The sequence below is a fragment of the Pteropus medius genome, unplaced genomic scaffold (assembly GCF_902729225.1).
Source record: "Pteropus medius unplaced genomic scaffold, Ma_sr-lr_union100, whole genome shotgun sequence".
Taxonomy (NCBI): domain Eukaryota; kingdom Metazoa; phylum Chordata; class Mammalia; order Chiroptera; family Pteropodidae; genus Pteropus; species Pteropus medius.
In genome coordinates this window covers 18,408,774-18,431,078 of record NW_024344370.1, presented here as the reverse complement: position 1 = coordinate 18,431,078, position 22,305 = coordinate 18,408,774, and the positions used below count along the sequence as shown (strand labels likewise).

The 22,305-nt window shown below is 33.5% G+C and overlaps 1 protein-coding gene and 1 non-coding gene across 2 annotated transcripts in view; one reads left to right on the top strand and one right to left on the bottom strand.

Annotated features, from left to right (window-relative positions):
• The window catches only part of DACH2 (dachshund family transcription factor 2), a 683,066-nt gene that overhangs the window by 406,954 nt on the left and 253,807 nt on the right, over positions 1 to 22,305 (top strand). The window contains exons 5-6 of the mRNA XM_039870200.1: positions 17,337 to 17,404; positions 21,040 to 21,061. Coding sequence (XP_039726134.1) covers positions 17,337 to 17,404; positions 21,040 to 21,061 — 90 coding nt within the window. The remainder of the gene's footprint in view (positions 1 to 17,336; positions 17,405 to 21,039; positions 21,062 to 22,305) is intronic.
• LOC120608427 (U6 spliceosomal RNA) lies at positions 8,886 to 8,992 on the bottom strand. The gene has a single exon (XR_005654389.1). It is a non-coding gene; the product is annotated as a U6 spliceosomal RNA (small nuclear RNA).

Below are 22,305 nucleotides of genomic sequence, written 5' to 3'. Positions count from 1 at the left end.
TTTCAAACTTATTCTATTGCAAATATCCATAGAATTAAAATGGTTAAATTTTACTTTATTTAGGCCTTGAGAAATTGAAATCTTTCATTTTCCCTTCCCCCACTTCCACCTTTTTGCAATAAAGATAAAATAATTCCAGTCAGCTGTTAACTAGTCCTTTATTGTCATAACTTTTAAAATGGAAAAGCTAGTTACTTTTAAAGTTGTACATAAACAAAGAAATGAAGTAGGATGGCATCTTCTTTTTAATCAGGTAACTTATATGTCTGTCAGTTATGTTTAGTTTCTTATCACTTTCATGATTAGAGCTGGCTAATTATTTTGAAACATGGAGAAGAATTTTTCCTTCTCCACAAATGACATGAACAGCAGCCTTCTCTAGTTTTTTCATCATCATTCTCATGAAAAAAAGTATCAGAGAAGATAACCACTAAATTTTAATGGTATATTTTCCATATTTTACATGCTTCTCCTATCTAGGACTTTCTACCTTGAAAGATGCGGGGGGGAGGGGGTCAATCTCCCCCTAACACATTGGTCTGTTTACCCTTTGAAACTGGAATACCAAACATATTGTAAATCCTCAGTCTCAAACATTTTAATCTAAGCGTTCTCTCCTCAGACTTTAAATTTGTTCCAAAGAACAGTTACAAAGCCTTTTTACTATTTTCTTCACTGTGCCTTCTGTTTTTGATTTAGACAGACTATGAAAGGGCTAGGGTGGAGAACTGAGGAGTGGGAGTAATACAGGAGGGGAAAAAATAGCACTGAATAATCTTCGACACACAACAAATGAACAAAAGGCGAGAAAGAGGACATCTTAATCTACCCCATGTTTTTCAAAGACTAGTAGATTTGAGGGGATCTTCAGTTTGGGGTAGCTGTCAGCTTTCAATACTGAGAATCCTTCATCTTTTTTATTGACATCCACGTTTTTAGAGGCTAGTGCGATATAAGAACAATGTGTCTGTCTTTTAATAAAGTTGAAATGTTTAAGATTTGTTAAGAAGACACTGCTATATATGTTTACTTTGGCCATCTTTTTCTTTCTAAAATCATTTGCTAATCTATTAATTTGGAAAAATCAACCTCGTTAGAATCATTGATCTTTGTGGTGATAATTTTCTGAAAGAAAAGAAAAAATTCTACAGGGTAGTCTTTTGGTAGATGATCAGAAGCTATCACTTAGAAAGCTCTTTTCTATTTTATTCAAAGCCTTACAAGATGTACATACTTATAGACGCCTGCTAGGAGAAGTGGCACATTGAGACAATTTTTAGGATAATTCAAGAAATAAAAATACAATAACCTAAATTTTCGCAGTGATAATGTGTGAACATTTGACAAAAAAAGTATTTGACAAAAATTAATTTTGGGGAAGGCATGAATTATCTGGACAAGGGCTTGATAAATTACATAGTATAACTCTTCCCGTGCATCTCAAACATTGGCCCATATTGTATATATAAGCTTATCTAAATTATTCCAGTAGTTTTGAGAATCACTTAATTAATGGAACTAAGAATAAAAACTTTTTTGTTCTAACATTTTAATAATTAAAAAAAACAGCATGGATAGAGCTTTGTAGTTAGATAAAGCTTGGTTCAAAGATTTGCTTTATTATTTATTCACTAAGTCATCTTGCCCAAGCTAATCAATATCTTATACTCTCACTTTCCTCAATTGTAAATTGGCATAATAGTCCTTGTACTTTCATGGAGTTGTTTTGAAGATTTAATGAAATAATATATGTAATGTTCCTAAATGGTGTTTGAAATACAGTAGTGGGTGTTCAATAATATTTATTTTTTTCCTCTTATATTGGCTCTGTCCAATGCTGAGCTAAAAAGTAGCAGACAGTCCAAGCTCATGGAAAATGTACATTCAAAAAGAATGTAGCTTAAAATTAAAAGGGCTCTTTGCTATTTAGAAATTTGTAGTGACTTCAATGATGATTTTCTTTGAAGAGTGTTTCATAGGAAAATTTTGCTTTTTAAGCTCCCTTTTACATTTTTTGAAAATATATGATGTACATCCTATGAAGTGGTACTTATAGAAAAATAAAAGCTGTTTACAAGTACTATTACAATACCAGCTAACAAAATAGTAATCTATTTCACTAAACTTTGCTAAATGACAAAGTAATACAGAGCTATTAAAGCTTCAAAAAAGAAAACCAATTTATTTTAAGTCATGATATCACCTAAAACTAAAGCATTATATAAAAGCTAAACAATGCCAAATGGATTTGGCCAAGATCAAAAGCCAAACCTATTTCTTTTCTTTCATCTTCAGTGTTGCATTTCCTAGGAGTATGACCTTAGTCAAACATCTATTAAAGTTAGCTTTTGATCTCAATCCCTTTTTGGGGTAAAAAAAATGTCAATCTTTAAATTTTTCTTCTAGAAACAATCACTCTATTGTGTTTTAATGTTCTAGTAGTGTGCGAGTAAATAGGATTCTCTGATATATGTAATAGAAGACTGGTTAAATGGGACAATCATTTTGTGCCAGAGACTAAAATCAAAAAGAAGCATTCTTCAGAAGCTATTAACTGGAAAAAAAATCCCCCTAGGTCAGTGGAAACATGTTAACTGGTCAGTCTGCTGCCTTTTTAGGTCCTTTGATGAAAATGCCTTGTAATTTGATAACAGATAGCTGCTCATTTGTAATGTAGTTTTCTCCTCATAGCTATTCCATGATTATTGAGAGGCAAACACTTATTTCTCCATAGATACTTTTTTTTTTAAAAAAAAAGTAGTTTAAACTTTGTTAAAAAATATCTTAAAACCACTAGGAATGATGTTTTTCATTCTTCCTTTCATCTATTAGTAAACTATAGGGAAATTTTTATGATATGTTAAAGACACAAGAGGCATGACAACAGATGATGACTAGTTGAATTAAAAAGAAAAAAAAGTAGTATTTGATGTCAGTGTATATATGTGTATGTGAGTACTGTTTACCCCTATGTATGACTACATTCTAAGTATTGAAGATCTTTATATCACATTGTGTAAATCTATTTTATAGAATAGTAAATTTATTAGACACACATTTGTCAAGTGCTGTCAACCTGAAAGATAATATTTTAGATTCTGCTATGAGAACCAACTAAGTCATAGTCAGTGCTCTGCAGAAGCCTTCATAGCCTTCATTTTAGGTGGGAAAGTAAGGCCTATTTATAGACATAATCTTAATAAAAGACAGAAAGTTATAAGTTATAAATGTGTTCTTATAACTATATCTATGTAAATTACTATAGGAAAGTTCAACGAAGAGAATTATTTTCAGTCATAGGAATTAAAGAAAGCTTTGTAGAGTTCGATGGCATTTAAGTTGTGCTTTAAAGTCTGATTAGGCTGCAGTTAACAAGACAGGGATAAAAGCATTCCAGGAAAGAGACAATCTGCAAAGGTGTGAAGATGAGATAGTACTGAGTGTGTATGGGTAACAGAGTATTCAGTCAGGGTAGTGAATATATGATAAAAAAAATTAGGAGCTCTGCCTGTAAAGATGGGGGGGGGGTAGATTGTGGGAGGTTGTAAATAGCAGATTAAGAGTTCTGGCCTTTATTTTATAGGCAGTGGTGAACCACTAAATATTTTCGTGCAAGTGAGCAATGTGAAAATACTACTGTTTATGAAAATATCACTGATAAGAGAGTATGGGATAGACTGAAAGGGGACAGAATTAGAGGCAAGGAGATCACTTAAGAAGTCTGTAAAGCAGTCTAGCTGAGAAGGAATGCAGACCTATTAAAAAATGATTGAAATTCTTAGTTCATTTTACAGAGTCAAGATATCCCTTTTAGATTCATAATGTATTAGTTCGAAGTGATACTATTTAAAATCTGCTTTAGAAAATTACTCTTGTGTTTGAAATTACTGGTAGCAAGAATTCAAGTTAAAAGATAAAATGTGCTTTATCTATACAATCTGATTATTTCATATAGAATTTTCTAAAGTTCTTATGCTCCCAATTCAATTACCACTAGCCAGAACAAATATTTGTTTTAAAAACATGTCAATATTACCTGAGATAAATGGCAATTGTTAAAAAACAAACAAACAAACACATAACTAAACTAAGATCCCACATTCTTTAAAAAAATAATAACTAGTTAAGAGGAAGTTGAATTTGATAGAGTTGAAGAGGTTTCATTACTAGGATCACCAAGAGGAGGGATGGTGGTATGGATCATCTTGAAATTATATCTTTAGCTTGGAAAAGCCCATAATTTATGTAAATTTGGTTGTACAAATTACTATAGTCTTTATGTAAACAGCCTACCAACAATATCAAAGACCTAGATTTTGGTTGTACAAATTACTATAGTCTTTATGGAAACAGCCTACCAACAATATCAAAGACCTAGAAAGGTTACAAAGGAAAAGGAATAAATCAATTGAAATGAAAGGAAATAACCACAACACAGTTTGGTGATTATGTTTCTGTTCTCATTTTATTGACTCTGGACACACTATCTTATTCACAGAAACAATAGCCATGGGAATTCACAAAGCCACAAAAGATGGAGTCCTTCGTCTCATCATTAAGATGGTGTAGCGTTCTTAACATTGTGCTGGGCCATTCTATCTTGATCTGTCTCCAAGCTGTGTATATTTGTTTATCTCTAGCAATAGCGGTTTTGAGGTCAGACTTATTATTATCAAATTGTTTAGAATTCTGAGTGGAAAAAAAGCTTAAGAAAGATAAATTTCTTTGTCTTCTCTTTCATTTGATTCATTGGAGTTAGTGTACCCCTGTAGCAACCTCAAACCATTGTTGCAAGTAGAAAAAAATGATTTGTATCTTTTTATGAATTTATTGTTAATAAGACTGTGACAGAATTCAGGAAACCAGAAAGAATGTGCCATCTTATAAATCATCCATTAGACTCCAGCTCCATGTTGAATCCTTTTGATTGTGTGTGCATGTTTGCATGTATGTGTGTATCTCTCCCTATTAATGATTTGGCCTAATTATTTAATTTAGAATTATTTTCTATTACCCATGCACTAACTCATATATATCAGATAATGAGACTTTTGAGCAGGCTGGATAAGAGTCAGAATACTCCTTTGCACTAATCTATTCTACTGGGCCATAATAAAATACTGGATGCCTGTAGTTCAAACATGTCATCTTAATGTCTTAAATGAGAGTAAATTTTTCACAGCAATTTTAGGAGAAAATCATACCCATTAGATATTTTTTTTTTTAGTGTTGGATGACAATATCTCATAATTCTGTAAACCCTGCTCATTCTGGGAGTTATATTACTCTCAGAAGAAAGGCTATTTAACTAAAACTGTATTTGATGTAGAATTTTTGGCCATGCTACTCTGACAGTGAAGTTTATCTGGTCCTAGAAATTTAAAGAGTGCAGTTTTTTAAAGGAAATAACAATACCAAAAAACTTTTTATTATATTTGATTATTAAAAATGCAATAGACTGGTGAATATAAAAAAAATGATAAAAGTGTTGAGTTAAAACACTGCATTTTCTGGAGCAAAGTAATGTAAGCTTTAAAAAATAATATTGCCAGATACCTTGCATCCATTGAATATCCAAGAATAAAAGCTAAGTTTTCATGGTATCTAATTACTCTCCTTTGTAACTCAAATGTTCATGTTATTGGTTATTTAAGATAGCTTTAAGTAATCATACATTCTGATAGCTAATAGAGACATAGTTATTAATATTTATATCTCAAAGCATATAACAACATATACATGTAATTAAATATTATTATTGGCATAATTAAGACTTTCTCCCTTATCTCTTTTTCTCTGGAGGTTTAAAACTAATCTCTTAAAAGTTTGGATTTAAAAGAATTATCATTCACATTTCCTTAAATATACAAATGGATGCCTCTGAGATGTGACCATGTTTATTCACACATTTACATCAATATACCTATGGTTAACGTCATGTGCTCCTTAAATTGAGAATAAGACAAATTCTGTTGCAAATTTTCACATAATTACATTCAATAAAACAAATTGCTTTGCTTTCTAAAACAGATGCTTGATGTATACTGCTTCAGTAAGCATAAGCTGATGATAAAGAATGGCACCATCAGACAGTGAAAGAGTAAATCAAAGGCAGAACTATTGGCATTTTCAGTGTTTGAGTGAATCGTCTCTGTCTTTGCCCACTTCTCACATTTGTTGCTATATCTCGGTAGGAAGTTCAGGCAGAATGTGATGGGAAAGAGAATGCAAAATAAAATTACTACTAAAGAATAATGCACAATTACTAGTGTTGGGGAGGTAGACTCTTTTCTTCCTCCTGGTGGTTTCCTTTCACAGCATCCATTTGATTTTTCTGTAGTCATTCACTGGGCACTACCATGTACCCACTATGGTGTCAAGCACCAAAGAATGCAAAAGTTAAGAATAATACATAGTTTCTTCCAGTAAGGAGCTCACATTCTAGGTAGGGGAGATATGATTAACATAAAATTAATAAATGACAAGGCAATAAGTGTTTATCTTGGAAGTAATGTATTCCACGTAGATACATCGAAAGTTAATATTGGGTTGAACCTAATTTTTTAAAGACAATATTTTTAGAGCAGTTTTAAGTTTACAATAAAATGGAAAGAAAGGTACAGAGATTTCCAATATGCCCCTTCCCTTACACGTGCACGGCCTCCTACATTATCAATATCACTCAACAGAATGGTACCTTTGTTACCAAGGATAAACCTACGTTGACACATCATTATCACTCAAAGTTCATAGTTTGCCTTAGGGTTCATACTTGGTATTGTACATTCTATGAGGTTGAGCATTATGTACAAAGACATATATTCATCATTATAATATTGCAGAGTATTTGCACTGCCCTAAAAATACTGTGCTCTGCCTATTTGGCTCCCTGCCAACTCATCCCTGGCAACCATTGACCTTTTTTTTGTTTCCATAGTTTTGCCTTTTTCAAGATGTCATATAGTTGGAATCATACAGTATGTAGCATTTTTAAGGTTGGCTTCTTTCACTTAGTAATATTCATTTAAGTTTCCTTCACATCTTTTCATTACTTGTTAGTTCATTTCTTTTTAGTGTTGTATAATATTCCATTGTCTGGATGTATCATACTTAATTTATTTATTCACCTTCTCAAGGATATCTTGATTGCTTCCTTGAAACTCATTTTAAATACAAGAAAAAATGATTCTGGTGGGAGGAAGTCTCAGATAGGTATATAACCAGCTATAAATAAATCCAGTTTTATTTAGCTCTTCTGATTCCTTATGCAGTATTCTTTACATGATAATTTGGGCCAGACAAACACTGTCCTTGCAATTTCCTCAGGTCCTTCCTGATGTTATATATTACACCTTGATTATCACAAATATGCAGATTTTCTTAAAATGCAAATTTTTGACCAATCAACATTTCTGGATGTTTTGTTGGATTTTTTAATCTTCCTTTATGTAGTAGATAAATATTAAGAATGCAAAATGTCACAATGTTAAATAAAAAACAACAGTAAAGCATTGTAGTAGCCCTCTGGGACAATGAAGCATGGCAGTATTTGAGAACTACTATCCAGAAGAGTAGGGGATTACATAGTTGAATCTCTGGCACTTACATGGAATATCCAAGGGAAGACCAGCTACTTAAAAGCCATGAGTGTTAGTGATCTTCAGGAAGCCAATTACCTTCCAGGAAATTGGTTCATTATTGATGATCAATATTCTCTTAGTGGCAGTTGGATACCTTTTGACAAATACAAAATACATTTTTTGTTTTTATTATTTTTATGTTTTTCTTTCAATTACAGCTGACATTCAATATTTTATATTAGTTTCAAGTATACAGCATAGTGGTTTGACAGAAAATGCAATTAAATTTCCATTATCTGATAACACAGAAGTTAGCATTAAAGCTTAATTTTGGACCAAAATATATATATATTTTAATTTGAGGCCAACTTCCCGTTTATTCTGTTTCTAAAGGAAAATAAATAGAAAGTTTTCTTTCAGAATTTACCCTCTAAACAAAATTTATTTTATTTTGTCTAATTTCCTAATGTATTGCTGATTTTCCACAAAGGCAGAAATGGCTTTCCAAAAAGCAGAAAGAATACAAGACTTGTAGCTACAGTGAGCAGAACAAACAATGTGGAGTAAATGAAATTTCACAGAAATCATCAATTACTCTTTTATATTAATATCTTCAGTGAGAAGGCTTAAAGTATATCTTCTGAAACATCTGATTTTCTGAATTGCATATTTCAAAAAATACATTTAGTAAATTGAATTTCCTTTCAAGTTTGGAAGCTATCTTAAGACAAACTTGATTTTTGATATATATTTGAACTTGGCTAGATTTTTCTATCTTTCTCTCCTATTAATACTGTTTAATGCTTACTTACTCTATCTCCATTATTTTTATTAATTGGTGATACCTGCTGCAGAGAAATACCAAATAATCCATATGTAGGCTTCACATTGATCTATTACTGTTATTATTGATTTGCAAATCAAAAGTGAATTCAGTTAATAGATCAGCATTTTTTACAGCTTCTAAGAAAGTGGCTCTTTTCTGTGGTTATCTGTTTCTATAAAGTTATAGTTCAGATGCTATATTCAGATGGTTAATATATTTGAACTGAAACTTAAATGCTTTGAGCAACTATGGAAGAAAAAAAAAAGCCACTAATTTGGCAGTATACCAGACGCTAATAATCTTTTCCTTCTTTTATATTCTTGTTATCAGTTTTCGATTATAGGGAATTTCTGACCTAACCAAATATATTTTCTTTTGTTGTGAGTAAAAGTACATAGAACAAAATATGCCATTTTAATCATTTTTAGTATACAGTTCAATGGCATTTAGTACATTCCAATTGTTGTGCAACCATCACCCAAAATATGGGATGATTCACAAATTTACATTTTATCCTTATGCAGGTGCCATGGTATTTTTCTCTGTATTATTCTAATTTTAGCATATGTGTTGTTGAAGTTAACATATGAATATGTTTCTTAAAGTTTCCAGAATATCTTTGATAATTAAAAAAATGTAAAATCAGTTCAATAGTAGACTTGTATTCAAACTAATTTTGGTAGGCAAACTGCTACCTTTATCTCTGGCTTATTGAAATTGCTAGATATTTAAGAGGTAACATTTTCTGGACTATCAGATAGATATTCTATATGGTGGGCTGGTTTCTTTGAAGTAATCATATACTTGAGTATGGAATGGCTGTGGAAGGGAACTGCTGCTACTTTCTCATATTCCTGTAATCCTAGGCTAACTAGGCATTGGAGCAGTTACTCTTGTCCTAATGTCAGAAATTTGAGATGTTTTGTCACCCATAATCTATATCTAATGCACTCTCTATCCTAGACTTACAATGATATTTACTGGATTTCTCACTGCTTGTTTAAAAATCATATATCAATGGGAAATCAGGGCTACAAGACCTCAGAAATCATCTTTTTTTCCCCTGGCATTATTGAAATGTAGTAGACAATTAGTTGCTCATATTTACATTGTGTAATTCAATGAGTTTTTTAAAAATTATAGTTGGCATACAATAATATATTAGTTTCAATTGTACAGTATAGTGATTACAGAACTATATAACTTACAAAGTGATTACTCCACTAAATCTAGTATCCCTCTTCCCCCTTACATATTTATTATAACATTATTAACTATTTTCCTTATGCTTAACTTAATATCTCCATTTCTATTTTTATAACTATCCATTTGTATTTAAACCCTTTGCCCTTTTTCACTGCCCCCAAACCCCCTCCCATCTAGTAGCCTTCAAAATACTCTCTGTATCTATGAGTTTATTTCCATTTTTGTTGTTATTTTGTTCTTTAGCTTCCACATGTACGTGAAATCATGCAATATTTGTCTTTCTCTATCTGACTTATTTCATTGAGCGCAATACCCTCTAGGTCCATCAAGGCAATATCTTTTTCCATCCCATTCTTTTTAGTATGTGTGTGTCCTTTCATCCGGAGTGAGTCTCTTGTAAGCAGTATATGTAAGGGTCTTGTTTCTCTTTCCATTCATCCACTCGATCTTTTGATTGGAGCACTTCATTCTTTTCCATTTGAGGTAATTGTTGATAGCAATGTAGTTCTTACCATTTTTTATTCATGTTTTTGATACATGATTTTTTTCTTTTTAAAGAAGTTCCTCCAACATTTCTTGTAATACTGGCTTGGTGATGATAAATTTCTTTAGCTTCTTTTTGTCTGGGAAGCTCTTTATTTGTCCTTTAACTCTAAATGATAGCTTTGCTGGATAAAGTATCCTTGGTTGTAGATCCTGGGTTTTCATTATGTTAAATATTTTGTCCCAAGCCCTTCTGTCCTGCATAGTTTCTTTTGAGAAATCAGCTGACAGTTTTATGAGTGCCCCCTCTTAGGTAACTAACTGCTTTTCTCCTGCTGCTTTTAAGATTCTCTCTTTATATTTAAACTTTGGCATTTTAATTACGATGTGTCTTGGTGTGGGCCTCTTTGGGTTCATCTTTCTTAGGACTCTCTGAGCTTCCTGGGGTTGTATGTCTATTTACTTCACCAGGTTAGGAAATTTTTCCATCATTATTTCTTTAAATAGCTCTTCAACTTCTTGTTTTCCCTTAGATACCCCTACGATATGGATATTTTTAATATTATTAATTGTGTCCCATAGGTTCCTTAAATTATTATTATAGTCTTGACTTCTTTATTCTTGCTGTTTTGATTGGGTGTCCTTGACTTCCCCATCCTCTATATCAGTGGTTCAATCCTCTTCTTTATCTACTCTGTTTATTTCCTCTAATATATTTTTCATCTCAGATAATGTATCTTCATTTCTGACTGGTTCTCTTTCATAATTTTTATTTCCATTTTTTTTATGGTTTTAATCTCTTTGTTATAGTTCTCACTGAGTTCATCTACTCTTCCCCTAAGTTCATTGAGCATCTTTATAACAAGTGTTTTAAACTCTGCATCTGTGAGATGGCTTGACTCCATTATTCCTTGATCTCTGTTCTGTTCTCTCATATGGTTTCTGCTTCTTTGTCTTTCCATTTTGATTGCCTTTCTGATTCTGTTTCTATGTACTAAGCAAAGCTCCTATGTCTCTCCATCTTATTAGTGGGACTTTGTGTAGTAGGTGTCCAGTGACACAGTCCTGAGAAGGGTTCAGCTGCAGGCCAAGTTTAGTCCCAGCCTTTGCCCCTCTAGGGCCACCTGGTAAGATTCAGGAAGCAATTCACAGATGCTGTGCTTATAGTTGCCTTAAGAAATCACACCAGAAATTGAGATCAGCTGTCACCAGTGTGAGTCTTGGCACTGCTTGGCAAGGAACATAGGACTTTCAGAGGACACAGTTGGATGTGGCTCGGGTGGGGCTGTGAGTTGGATGAGGCAGAGTTCCAGGGAATCCTGTGCATGGATCAACCTCTGTTACCTAGTTTGATGATGTCTCAGCTATGGCAGTGCTGCTTCTACACAATGGGTGTAGGGGAGGGCTCAACAGAAGAACAATGGATACTGCCCATATTCCTGCCCAGGGGAGAGCCTTGTCTCTGGTCTGGCCCTCACTCTGACAACTCAGTGTCCCCTTGTAAATCTCTGGTGCCCCCTGTGCTGCCTTACCCAGTGTTGGTGCTCAGAGTAAGCAAGTCCATCACTGTGAAAGTCTGATCGCGGACAGGGTCCCTTTGAGAGGCGTCTGCAGCCTCCAGATGCTGCTGCCGTAGCCTCTGTCCCACTCAGCCACTTTGTATTGGAAGCCTTATGTCTTCGCCCCCTTTTACATTCTACCATTGTAGGTTGATTAATATTTCTCTCCCTGGTTGTAGTGTTTTCGTTCATCTGGATTCCAGGCGACTTTACTTGCTGTTTGCTCCATGTTTCTGTCACAACATTGATGTGGTCGCGAGAGAGATGAACAAAGCCTCTATCATCTATGCTATTTTATTTTTTTGTCTCCTTAGAAATTATCTTGATACATCTAGTAAAGCTCTATAAAATGCTCAAAATGGTACCTAGGGAGGTATATAACCTATTAGAATGCTTACATACTATTAAAAGAGTTCATATAACTCGGATTTTCATAAATAAGAAATGGTCTATTGAGAGGTACCAGCAAGATTATTAATGTTTCTCTCAGGGATTATGTTTAAAAATCTGGGACATTTTCAATTTAAAATGATATCAACCAAAACAAATATAACCGATTCTTACTCTATGAAAGAGTCATTAACTTTATGTAAATTTTGAGAATTCTTGATATCTATGGAATGTGTGTATAGCTTAACTTCAATACAGAAAAAAAAAATAATGTCTATGTTAGTTGAAATTAAGCTTACATCCCAGTTAAAAAATTATTTTTGAATAACATTTCTCAAAATGTGTTCCATGGAATATTAGTATCTTTAGAGCCATTAATAGGAATTCCATGAAAACAATTTCCATTATCTAATATGTTTAAAATGTAGTGTACTCTATGCTTCTTTTGAAATATTATAACAAATATTAGCATATTATAAGCTTTGAAAAAATCTGCAGTACAGAAATCTGGAGCCTAAATACCTGGGTTTAAAGTCCAACTTCAATGTTAATGAGCTATGTGACTTAGACACTTTATTCAGTTTTTGTGACTCAGTTTCCCTATCTGTAAAATGGAAATAGTAGTAGTACTTCTCTCTTAAAGTTTGTGAATATTAAGTAGAATTTATAGCAGCATGTGACATGATAAATGCTATATAAGGTTTGTTATATCAACCCTGAATTGCATAAATTGGTTGTGGAACTCCTTTATTCTCCCCTTTTTAAATAAAGTCTCTTTAACATTTTGTGGAACAAGTGTTCAAATGGAATACAATTTGGAAAACGTTTCTATAAGACAAGTTCAATATGGTGCTTCTCTCTTGCTTTTAATCTTTCAAAGTAGGTATAATAGGCGCATATGAAGAGGTTATTATTAAAATTTCAAACCTTTAAATGCCTATTATTCATTTTCAGAAGAGTCTACAGGAAATAAACAGTTGCTTGGCAACCTGGAATTTTGTTAGATGCTTCAGGCTGTAGGACAGCAGTTTGCTCAAAGCAGTTTCCAGCCTTCTCCTAGGTTCTTGGTTTGGTTACACTCTCTACTATGCTGTGCTGCTTGATCTGCCAGCCTGTTACTAATTGCCATTTTCCTGTCTCTGGCCCCATTCTAAATGGCAAATTCACTGACTTATTGTACATCCTCTAATCTGTTGTTTTTGTAGGACAAATTGAATTTTCGCAAAGATTGAGTGTATCCTCTCTTTATGTCTATCTGTAATCTAACAAAGTATGCAAAATATCCATGCCAAAATAGTAGACTTTAAGTGCCAATTTTATTTGATGATTTTGCCGATGCTGTGCCAAATTCAGGGACTGTCTACTGTTTTGAGAGCTTCCCATAGCTGTATTTTTTCAATCTTTCCCTCTCAGCCATAGAGCCGAGCTGAGTAATTTAAAATGTTGTATCTAACCCTGAATGGTGATTTCTAAGAATCCCTGTAATATTTGCTCTTCATTTGGGTGGCCTGTAACTACTTGCTTGTGGCATCTCTGCTCTTTCATTCTTCATTCTTATATCCTTATGGCTTTCCCCTTTGTTGTATTCTGAATCTTTTAGATTTCTAGTGTTTTTTTTTTTCCTGAATAACAGAGTTCAGAGCATAAGCATCTCCTAAAAAAGAACATGAATAATACCCCTGTTTGAAAAGATTTACATCTTTCCAGTTGATTTATAGAGAATTTAAAAACTGTTTCCACTAAATTCAATGTGGTATATCACATTAACATTTCATACCACCAGATGTTTCATTATTCATTATAATGCATCATAACTTTGAATGCAAATAACAAACAAGCCAACATACTACTTGACCATTAAAGTGAAATAACATGGCAGATATAAACTGCTTTTCATTTTTGGAAGAATATCATTAATGTAAACTTTTGACTGTTAATTTAATTAAATGCTACTTTTTAAAAAATAAAACCATATTGAGGTGAACTGACTCATCATTTCATTTAATTAATTGTAAACCTCAAGATTTGATTACTCATAGTTCATCTTCAGTTAATTTACTTTTTCATAGTTTTGACAGAAGAACTTTCAAATTAATATAAAAGAATGAACACAGTATAAACTATTAGGAAACTATACAATCACCTTGATTTTTGTTTAGATAACTGTTGTGAACCCAAATTCACTATATATTTTTTTTCTTTTGTAAATTTTACTCCAAACCATGTTTTTTTTTCTCCTTGCACTTCTAGTTTGAGGACTATAGGTCACATAAAGTTTGCAAGTCTCAGGCTTGTTTACTAGTGACAAAGGAATGCAAGAAAAATTTTGCTTTAGAGCATTTATGGATAATGCAAACCCACAGTGGGATCAGAAAACTATATGGTATAAGGTAAATATAGTCACAATTACTGCTTCATAAAGAACTATAAAGATCATTTATTCCAACTCCTTTATTTCATATACGAATAAACTGAAACCCTAAGAATTTATTTGACACAATTCCTCCCTTGTTCTGATCAGTGATCTATTATGCAATGCATCTCTGCAGACCAATTTTAGAGAGTTTTAAATAAATTAAAATTAAGAATAAGAAGGTAGAAATTATTGGACAGAGTTCTCAAGGTAAAACTCAGGAGAAATAAGTTCTCATACTAGCCTTACCGTTGACTGGCTACATTATAGTAAGCCTCTCAGTTTTTCTATCTGGGCCTCAGTTTTTCACTTATAAAATGGAATAGGTGGTTTAGATATTCATTAAGTTTCTTGTAACTCTTAAGAAGTTTTCTCACAACTCTAAGTCTGAATGAAGTTAGAGCTTGTATACCTCCAATAATAATAAATTACACGCATGTACATTTGCACATGTACACACTCATAAAATCATGTTGGGTATTTTCATATTGTTATGTTGAATTTTATGTTAGGAAGTGAGTGCATATTCCATAAAGGATGCACATTATGACTTGGTCAATAACTAGTGACAAGATATTGGGTCAATCATGAAATTAGGTGAAAAAGAATGGAAGATGCTGAGGTTATGAAAGTAAATACTCAAATATCAGAAAGTGCAAAAAGTGAATGATTTACCAGTAACACTGAGTCTCTGACTTTCCAAATCTATTTCAGTCAGTTAAAAATATCTAATTCAAACATAATGTAAAAGTTACCAATTTCAGATTCAATGATCGAAAAAGATAACTTTTATGTTTCTAGATGTTTATGTAGATATTTACCTATATTGCAATACTTTCACTTTAATGGTATTTGTTAATTCTCATTAATCTTACCATTTTCTACTCATCTGACACAGCTGAAAATCTCATTCCCAAGTAAAACTTTATTCAGCATCTCCTAAATCAGCATGCTCGTTTTGTGTGCTCTTCAAGGACTACATTTTGAGAAATTGGTGCCAGGAGAAGATTCGCTGTTTTAAATCCATCAGTATTACACTGAGCAGCATTCTAAGATTAAAAAGTGGGAGGGGAGAGATAGATATGGGTAAAAAGCATCAAATATTTGATGAAGGAAGGAAATCTAACTTTGAGACCTGAACACACAATGCAATATATATATGTATTATATATGTATGTATACATATATCATACTGTTGAATTGAACACTTGAAACTTATTTGATTTTATTAATCAGTGTCACTCCAATAATTTTTAATAAAAATTAATTTTAAAAACCATTGAATAAAAGGATAAATTACTAATGAAAGATCAAATAAATTATAACATTTTTTCCACTGCTTTATATTTGCTTGCTTGTGGTTTTACTTGAAGACATAGATATTCAGGTGCTGTACTGAAGACTGAATAAATAAGATTTAAGGTTTCATAAGTTTAAAGTCACTGCAATATGCACCATGAGGCAATACAAAGTATGAGTTAGAGACTAAGCCTCGAAACTTTGAATCAAACGTAAGTAGATATAGAAAGACAACTAAAATTATGTGATACGGGGATCAAAACCTTTTAGAGATTTTCATTAACTAATGTTTGAACTACTTCAGTGCTTTAACACATTCGGGTCCTATCAGAAAAACTGAGTCTTGCTCTATATCTTACCTTAAATGACTGACCTATGACAGGTCACTGTGAGATCCTTCTTCATTTTCAGAATGAAGAGATTAAGCTAGGTAGCTCCTAAATTTCTTTGTAGTGCTATTATACTGTGATTATTTATTATCTTAAAATTACTTTTCTGAATTTTATCACTAATTTTCTTCAACGATATCATACAGATAGCATTTGCTCGAAAGAATAAATAGATATTGGAACTCATCCTCTTTTATATAAATTTAAAAAAAAATATGAGGGGAAGATTATTTTGAAAACATGGTGGAGTGAGAGATGTCCCCAGATCTCTCCCCTTGAACAACAATAAGCTGAACATCTAATACTCAACAAAAAACACCTAAACTGCCCACCAGCACATCTGAGTGTGGGATCTGTGCATAAGAGCTACCACAGGTCAGAACCCTAGGAGTTGGGCAGTAGACTGGGAGAAACAAAGAAGCTGTCTCTCACAGCCAGAGCTCCCTGTAGGAGTAGAGGGGAGGGGAGAAGGTGCAGCGAGTTCCCTGAAAAATTTTGCCTGGGAGAGCTGTGAGCTCCACACGGCCGGCGGCAGTACCCAGACATCAGGGAAGAAAACAGAGAAGCGAGGACAGCAGAGAAACAACAGTTGATTATTACTAGTTGCAGTTGCAAAAAATGAGGCTAGGCAACAGCTCCCATCCCCAACCCTGAGGACCCCTCCTCCATATTCTCTGAGAACAAAACACCGTAGAGATCCAGGGGAATCTGAGCAACAAGTTACCGAAATTGTCACTAACACTGACAAGGACTGAGATTGAGGGTAGAAGCGTGAGCTTGATGAAAACATCTACAAAAAAAAAAAAAAAAGACATGAAAAGCCTATATATAAAGCAGGGATCCAAGAGGCTTAGATGCCAACCACTGGAAACTTAAAAGAAAATGCTCTCTTTGCAACAGGCTAAATAGAGCACCTTATATGGTCAGTCTTTTTTTTTCTGGAGAAAAAGCAGAATACACTTCAATTAATGTCCAGGTGGAGAAATAGTCCATTAAACACCATGAACAACCAAGGCAACAAGGCATCTCAGAAAGAAAGAGAAAAATATCCAGAAAATAAGCTTTCAGACATAGAAAGATGCAACTTAAATGACAGAAAAATTCAGGATGGTACTTCTGAAAGAACTCAATGAGATCCAAAATGAGTCATATCAACAATTTCAGGAACTGAAAAAACACCTATATGAGCAGAGCAAGGTGATTGAAACACTCAAAAAGAACCAAATAAAACTTCTGGAGATGAAGAACATACTGCAAGAGTTGAAAAATGAAATAGCAAGCTTGGGACTAGAAAGCATTTTCAAACAAATAGTTGACGAGGATTTTTTAAATCAAAGGAATGAGCTGGAGCTTGGAATTCAAGAAGTCAACAGAACACTCAATTATCTCACCCAAAAAGGCCTTCTCCAATACACGTTGTATTAAAATTATCAAAAATCAATGACAAAGACAGAATTCTCAGGGCAGCCAGGGAAAAGAAGACAGTAACTTATAAAGGAAAACCCATTAGATTATCATTGGACTTCTCAGCACAAACATTACAAGCCAGAAAGGAGTGGAATCAAATATCCAAACTATTCAGTGAAAGTAACTACCAGCCTAGAATAATGTATTCAGCTAAGCTCTCCTTTAGATATTAAGGAGAAATAAAGACCTTTCCAGACATACTAAAATTGAGAAAATTCTCCACTACTAGATCTGCACTACAGGAAATATTGAAAGGGGTCAGGTCACCTAAAACAAAATGACAGAAAAAAAAAACAAAACACATAATTAGGAGTAAGGTGACTATCAGGCAAATAGAAGCAGAGAAGTGCAACCCTTACTAAGAACAGAGCATTATAAGCTTAAACAATAAGAAGAAAATTGCTATAGCAAGATAGTAATAAATGTTCAGCATACATATGGACAAATTGAGAAAACAATGATGGAAAAGAGGAAGATTCAAAGACCCAGATTCACAAAGGGGAATGGAGATAGCGCATGCATGGAAGAAAATGGGTGAATATATATAACTATCATTTACATACTCGTAATGTTAATGACACACCAAAGATTCAGAACTGAAGTATATAACATAAAACAAGAAGTATCAGAGGGAAAATCCCCAAAAGCCAACCAAAATAAAGAAAATAGAAACACAGAGACAAGGAAGCAATGGAAATATGGAGATATTAGAAAGCAAAAGCTAAAATGGCTATAGGAAAACCTTATATTCCACTAATCACCTTAAGTGTAAATGGACTGAAATCACCAGTAAAAGGCATGGAGTTGCAGAATAGATCCAAAAACAAAACCCAACCATATACTGCCTCCAGGATACAGTTCAGCTCCAAAGATAAAGAGACCCAAAGTTAAAGAGTAGAAAATTATATTTGAAGCAAATGGCATTCAGAAAATAAGTGGGAGTAGTGGTACTATTACCGAATGAAATAAATTTCAAAATAAAAAGGTAAAGATACAGAGGGACAATTCATAATGATAAAAGGAATCATGCACCAAGAAGACATAACACTTATTAATATATATGCTCCCAATCAGGGAGCCCTGAAATATGTAAAGGAATTACTAACAGAACTAAAGAGAGAAACAGACCAAAACACTATTGTAGTAGAAGACCTAAATACCACATTGTAGGATATGGACAGATCATCCAAACAGAAAATCAATAAGGAAAGAACATCCTTAAATGACACATTAGACCAACTGGACATAATTGACATTTACAGAGCCTTCCGTCCCAGAACAGCTCCTTATACATTCTTCTCTATTGCACATGGAACACTTTCAAGGATTGACAACATACTGGGACAGAGATAGCCTCAACACATATAAGAGGGTTTAAATCATATCAACCATGTTCTCTTATTACAATGCTTTGAAACGAGATCAACTGCAGAAAGAAATCAGGAAAAGACACAAATACATGGAGATTAAACAACATGCCACTAAAGAATAACTGGGTCAGAGAAGAAATGAAAAGAGAGATCAAGAGATACATAGAAACAAATGATAATGATAGTACAGCATATCAAAACATCTGGAATATGGCAAAAGCAGTCATAAGAGGCAAGTTCATATCATTACAGGCCTATCTCCAAAAACAGGAATGGGCCCAAACATTAACCTAATGCTTCATCTTAAAAAACTAAAAAGAGAAGAACAAATGGAGCCTAAAGTCAGCAGAAGGAAAGAAATAACCAAATTTAGAGCAGAAATAAATGAAATTGAAAACAACAAAAAATGATAGAATAAAAAATGCAACAAAGAGCTGATTCTTTGAGAAGGTTAATAAAATTGACAAACCCCTGTCTAGACTCACCGAAAAAGAGAGCGGGGCAGGGGCTGGGGGGAGAGAGAGAGAAAGAGAGACAGAGAGAAAGAGAAAAAGAGAGAGAAAGAGAGAGAGAGAGAGAAAGAACACAAAATCAGGGATGAAAGAGGAGAAATCACAATAGACACCACAGAAATATAAAGAATCATACAAGAATACTATGAAAAATATATAATACCAAATTTAATAGCCTAGAAGAAATGGATTAGTACTTAGAAAAATACAACCTTCCTAGAGTGAATGAAGAACTGGAAAATCTAAACAGACTAATCAGCGGTACGGAAATTGAAACAATCATCAAAAACATGAAAAAGTAAAAGTCCAGGACCAGAGAGCTTCATCAGTGAATTCTACCAATCTTTCAAAGAAGATTTAATACCTAGTCTCCTCAAGCTCTTCCAAAAAATTGAAGAGGAAGCCGCATTTCCCAACTCATTTTATGAGGCAAATATTACCCTGATACCAAAACCTAATAAAGATAACACACAAAATGTAAACTACAGACCAATATCTCTCATGAACACAGATATACAAATCCTAAATAAGATTCTAAGGAACAGAATACAGCAACATATTAAAAAGATTATACACCACAATCAAGTAGGCTTTATCCCAGAGGCCTAGGGTTGGTTCAACATACGCAAATCGATTAATGTGATACACCACATAAACAAATTTTAAAAAAATAAGTATCATTTGATCATATTAATAGATGCAGAAAAAGCGTTTGACAAGGTCAAACATCCATTTATGATCAAAACACTAAACAAAATCAGTATAGAAGGAAAGTGCCGTAACATAATAAAGGCCATGTATGACAAATCCTCAGCCAACATTATACTTAATGGTGAAAAACTAAAAACCTTCCCTCTAACATCAAGAACAAGGCAAGGCTGTCCAGTATTGCCACTGTTATTCAATACAACACAGAGGGTCCTAGTAAGTGCAATCAGGCAAGAGAAAGATATAAAAGGCATCCAAATAGGAAATGAAGAAGTCAAACTGTCACTATTTGCAGGTGACATGATTCTCTATATAGAAAATCCTAAAGACTCCAAAAGAACAATACTAGAAACAAAAAGCAAATACAGTGGTTTCTGCATACACAGTTAATGTTCAAAAAATCCATAGCTTTCCTATATTCTAATAATGAAGTGTCAGAAAAAGAAGTGGAAAATGCAATTCCTTTTGCAATTGTAACAAAAAGAATAAAATACCTAGGAATAAATCTAATGAAACATGTGAAGGACCTATATAATGAAAACTATAAGTCCTTATTAAATGTAATTGAAGAAGATACAAAGAAATGGAAAGGTATTATGTGTTCTTGGATTGGAAGAATCAACATAGTTAAAATGACCATATTACCTAAAGCATTACACAGATTTAATACAATCCCCATCAAAATCCCATTAGCATTTTTTTAAAAGAAATAGAACAAAAATGATTGGATTTGTATGGAAGCACAAAAGACAGCAATTGCCAAAGCCATCCTGAGGGGAAAAAAAAACATGGAGACTGGAGGCATCACTCTGCCTGACTTCAAATTATACTACAAAGCAACAGTAATCAAAATGGCATGGTATTGGCAGAAAAATAGACATACAGACCAGTGGAACAGAATCAAGAGTCCATAAGTAAATCCATATTTACATGGGGGAATATTTTTTAACAAAAAAGCCAAAATCATACAGTGCTGAAAGGAAATCCTCTTCAATAAATGGTGCTGGGAAAACTGGATAGCTACCAGCAAAATAATGAAACTACACTCTTGTCTATCACCACACACCAAAATATACTCAAAATGGATTAAGGACCTGAATATAAGACCTGAAACAATAAAACACATAGAAGAAAACATAGCAACTAAACTCAAGGACCTTGGACTTAAAGAGGATTTTATGAATTTTACCTCAAAAGCAAGGGGAGTAAAAGCAAAAATAAATGAATGGGACTACACCAAACTAAAAAGCTTCTGATCAGCAAAAGAAATCATCAACAAGGCAGAGAGACAACCATCTGAATGGGAAAATATATTTGCAAGCAACACCTCCGATAAGGGCTTAATAATGAAAATATTCAAAGAACTCATACAACTCAATAACAACAACAACAAACGATCCAATCAAAAATATGTGGAGGACTTGAACAGATACTTCTCCCGAGAGGACATACAAATGGCCAAGAAATATTTGAAAAGATGCTCAACATCACTAGTTATTAGGGAAATTCAAATCAAAACCACAAACAGATACCATCTCACACCTGTTAGATTAGCTATAATCTACAGGACAAGTAAGAACAAATGTTGGAGAGGATGTGGAGAAAAAGGAACCCTCATACACTGCTGGTAGGACTGCAAATTGGTATAGCCACTATGGAAAACAGTATGGAGGTTCCTCAGAAAACTAAGATTTGATCTACTATATGATCCAGCAATCCCTCTACAGGGTATTTACTCCAAAGACTTGAAAACCTATATCTGAAAAGATATTTGCACACTGATGTTCATAGCAGCATTATTCACAGTGTCCAGGACTGGAAGCAACTGAAGTGTCTGACAATACATGATTGGATAAAGAAGTGGTGGTACATATATACAATGGAATATTACTCAGCCATAAGAAGAAATGAAATACTGCCATTTGTGACAACATGGATGGACTTTGAGATAATCATGCTAAGTGAAATAAGCCAGACAGAAAAAGTTGAAAATCACATAATATCACTTATATGTGGGGTATAAACCTAAAGGCGATAAATGAACAGGACAAACAACCAGAGGCTCATGGTCATGGACTATAGACTAGAGGGTAGGGGGTGGGG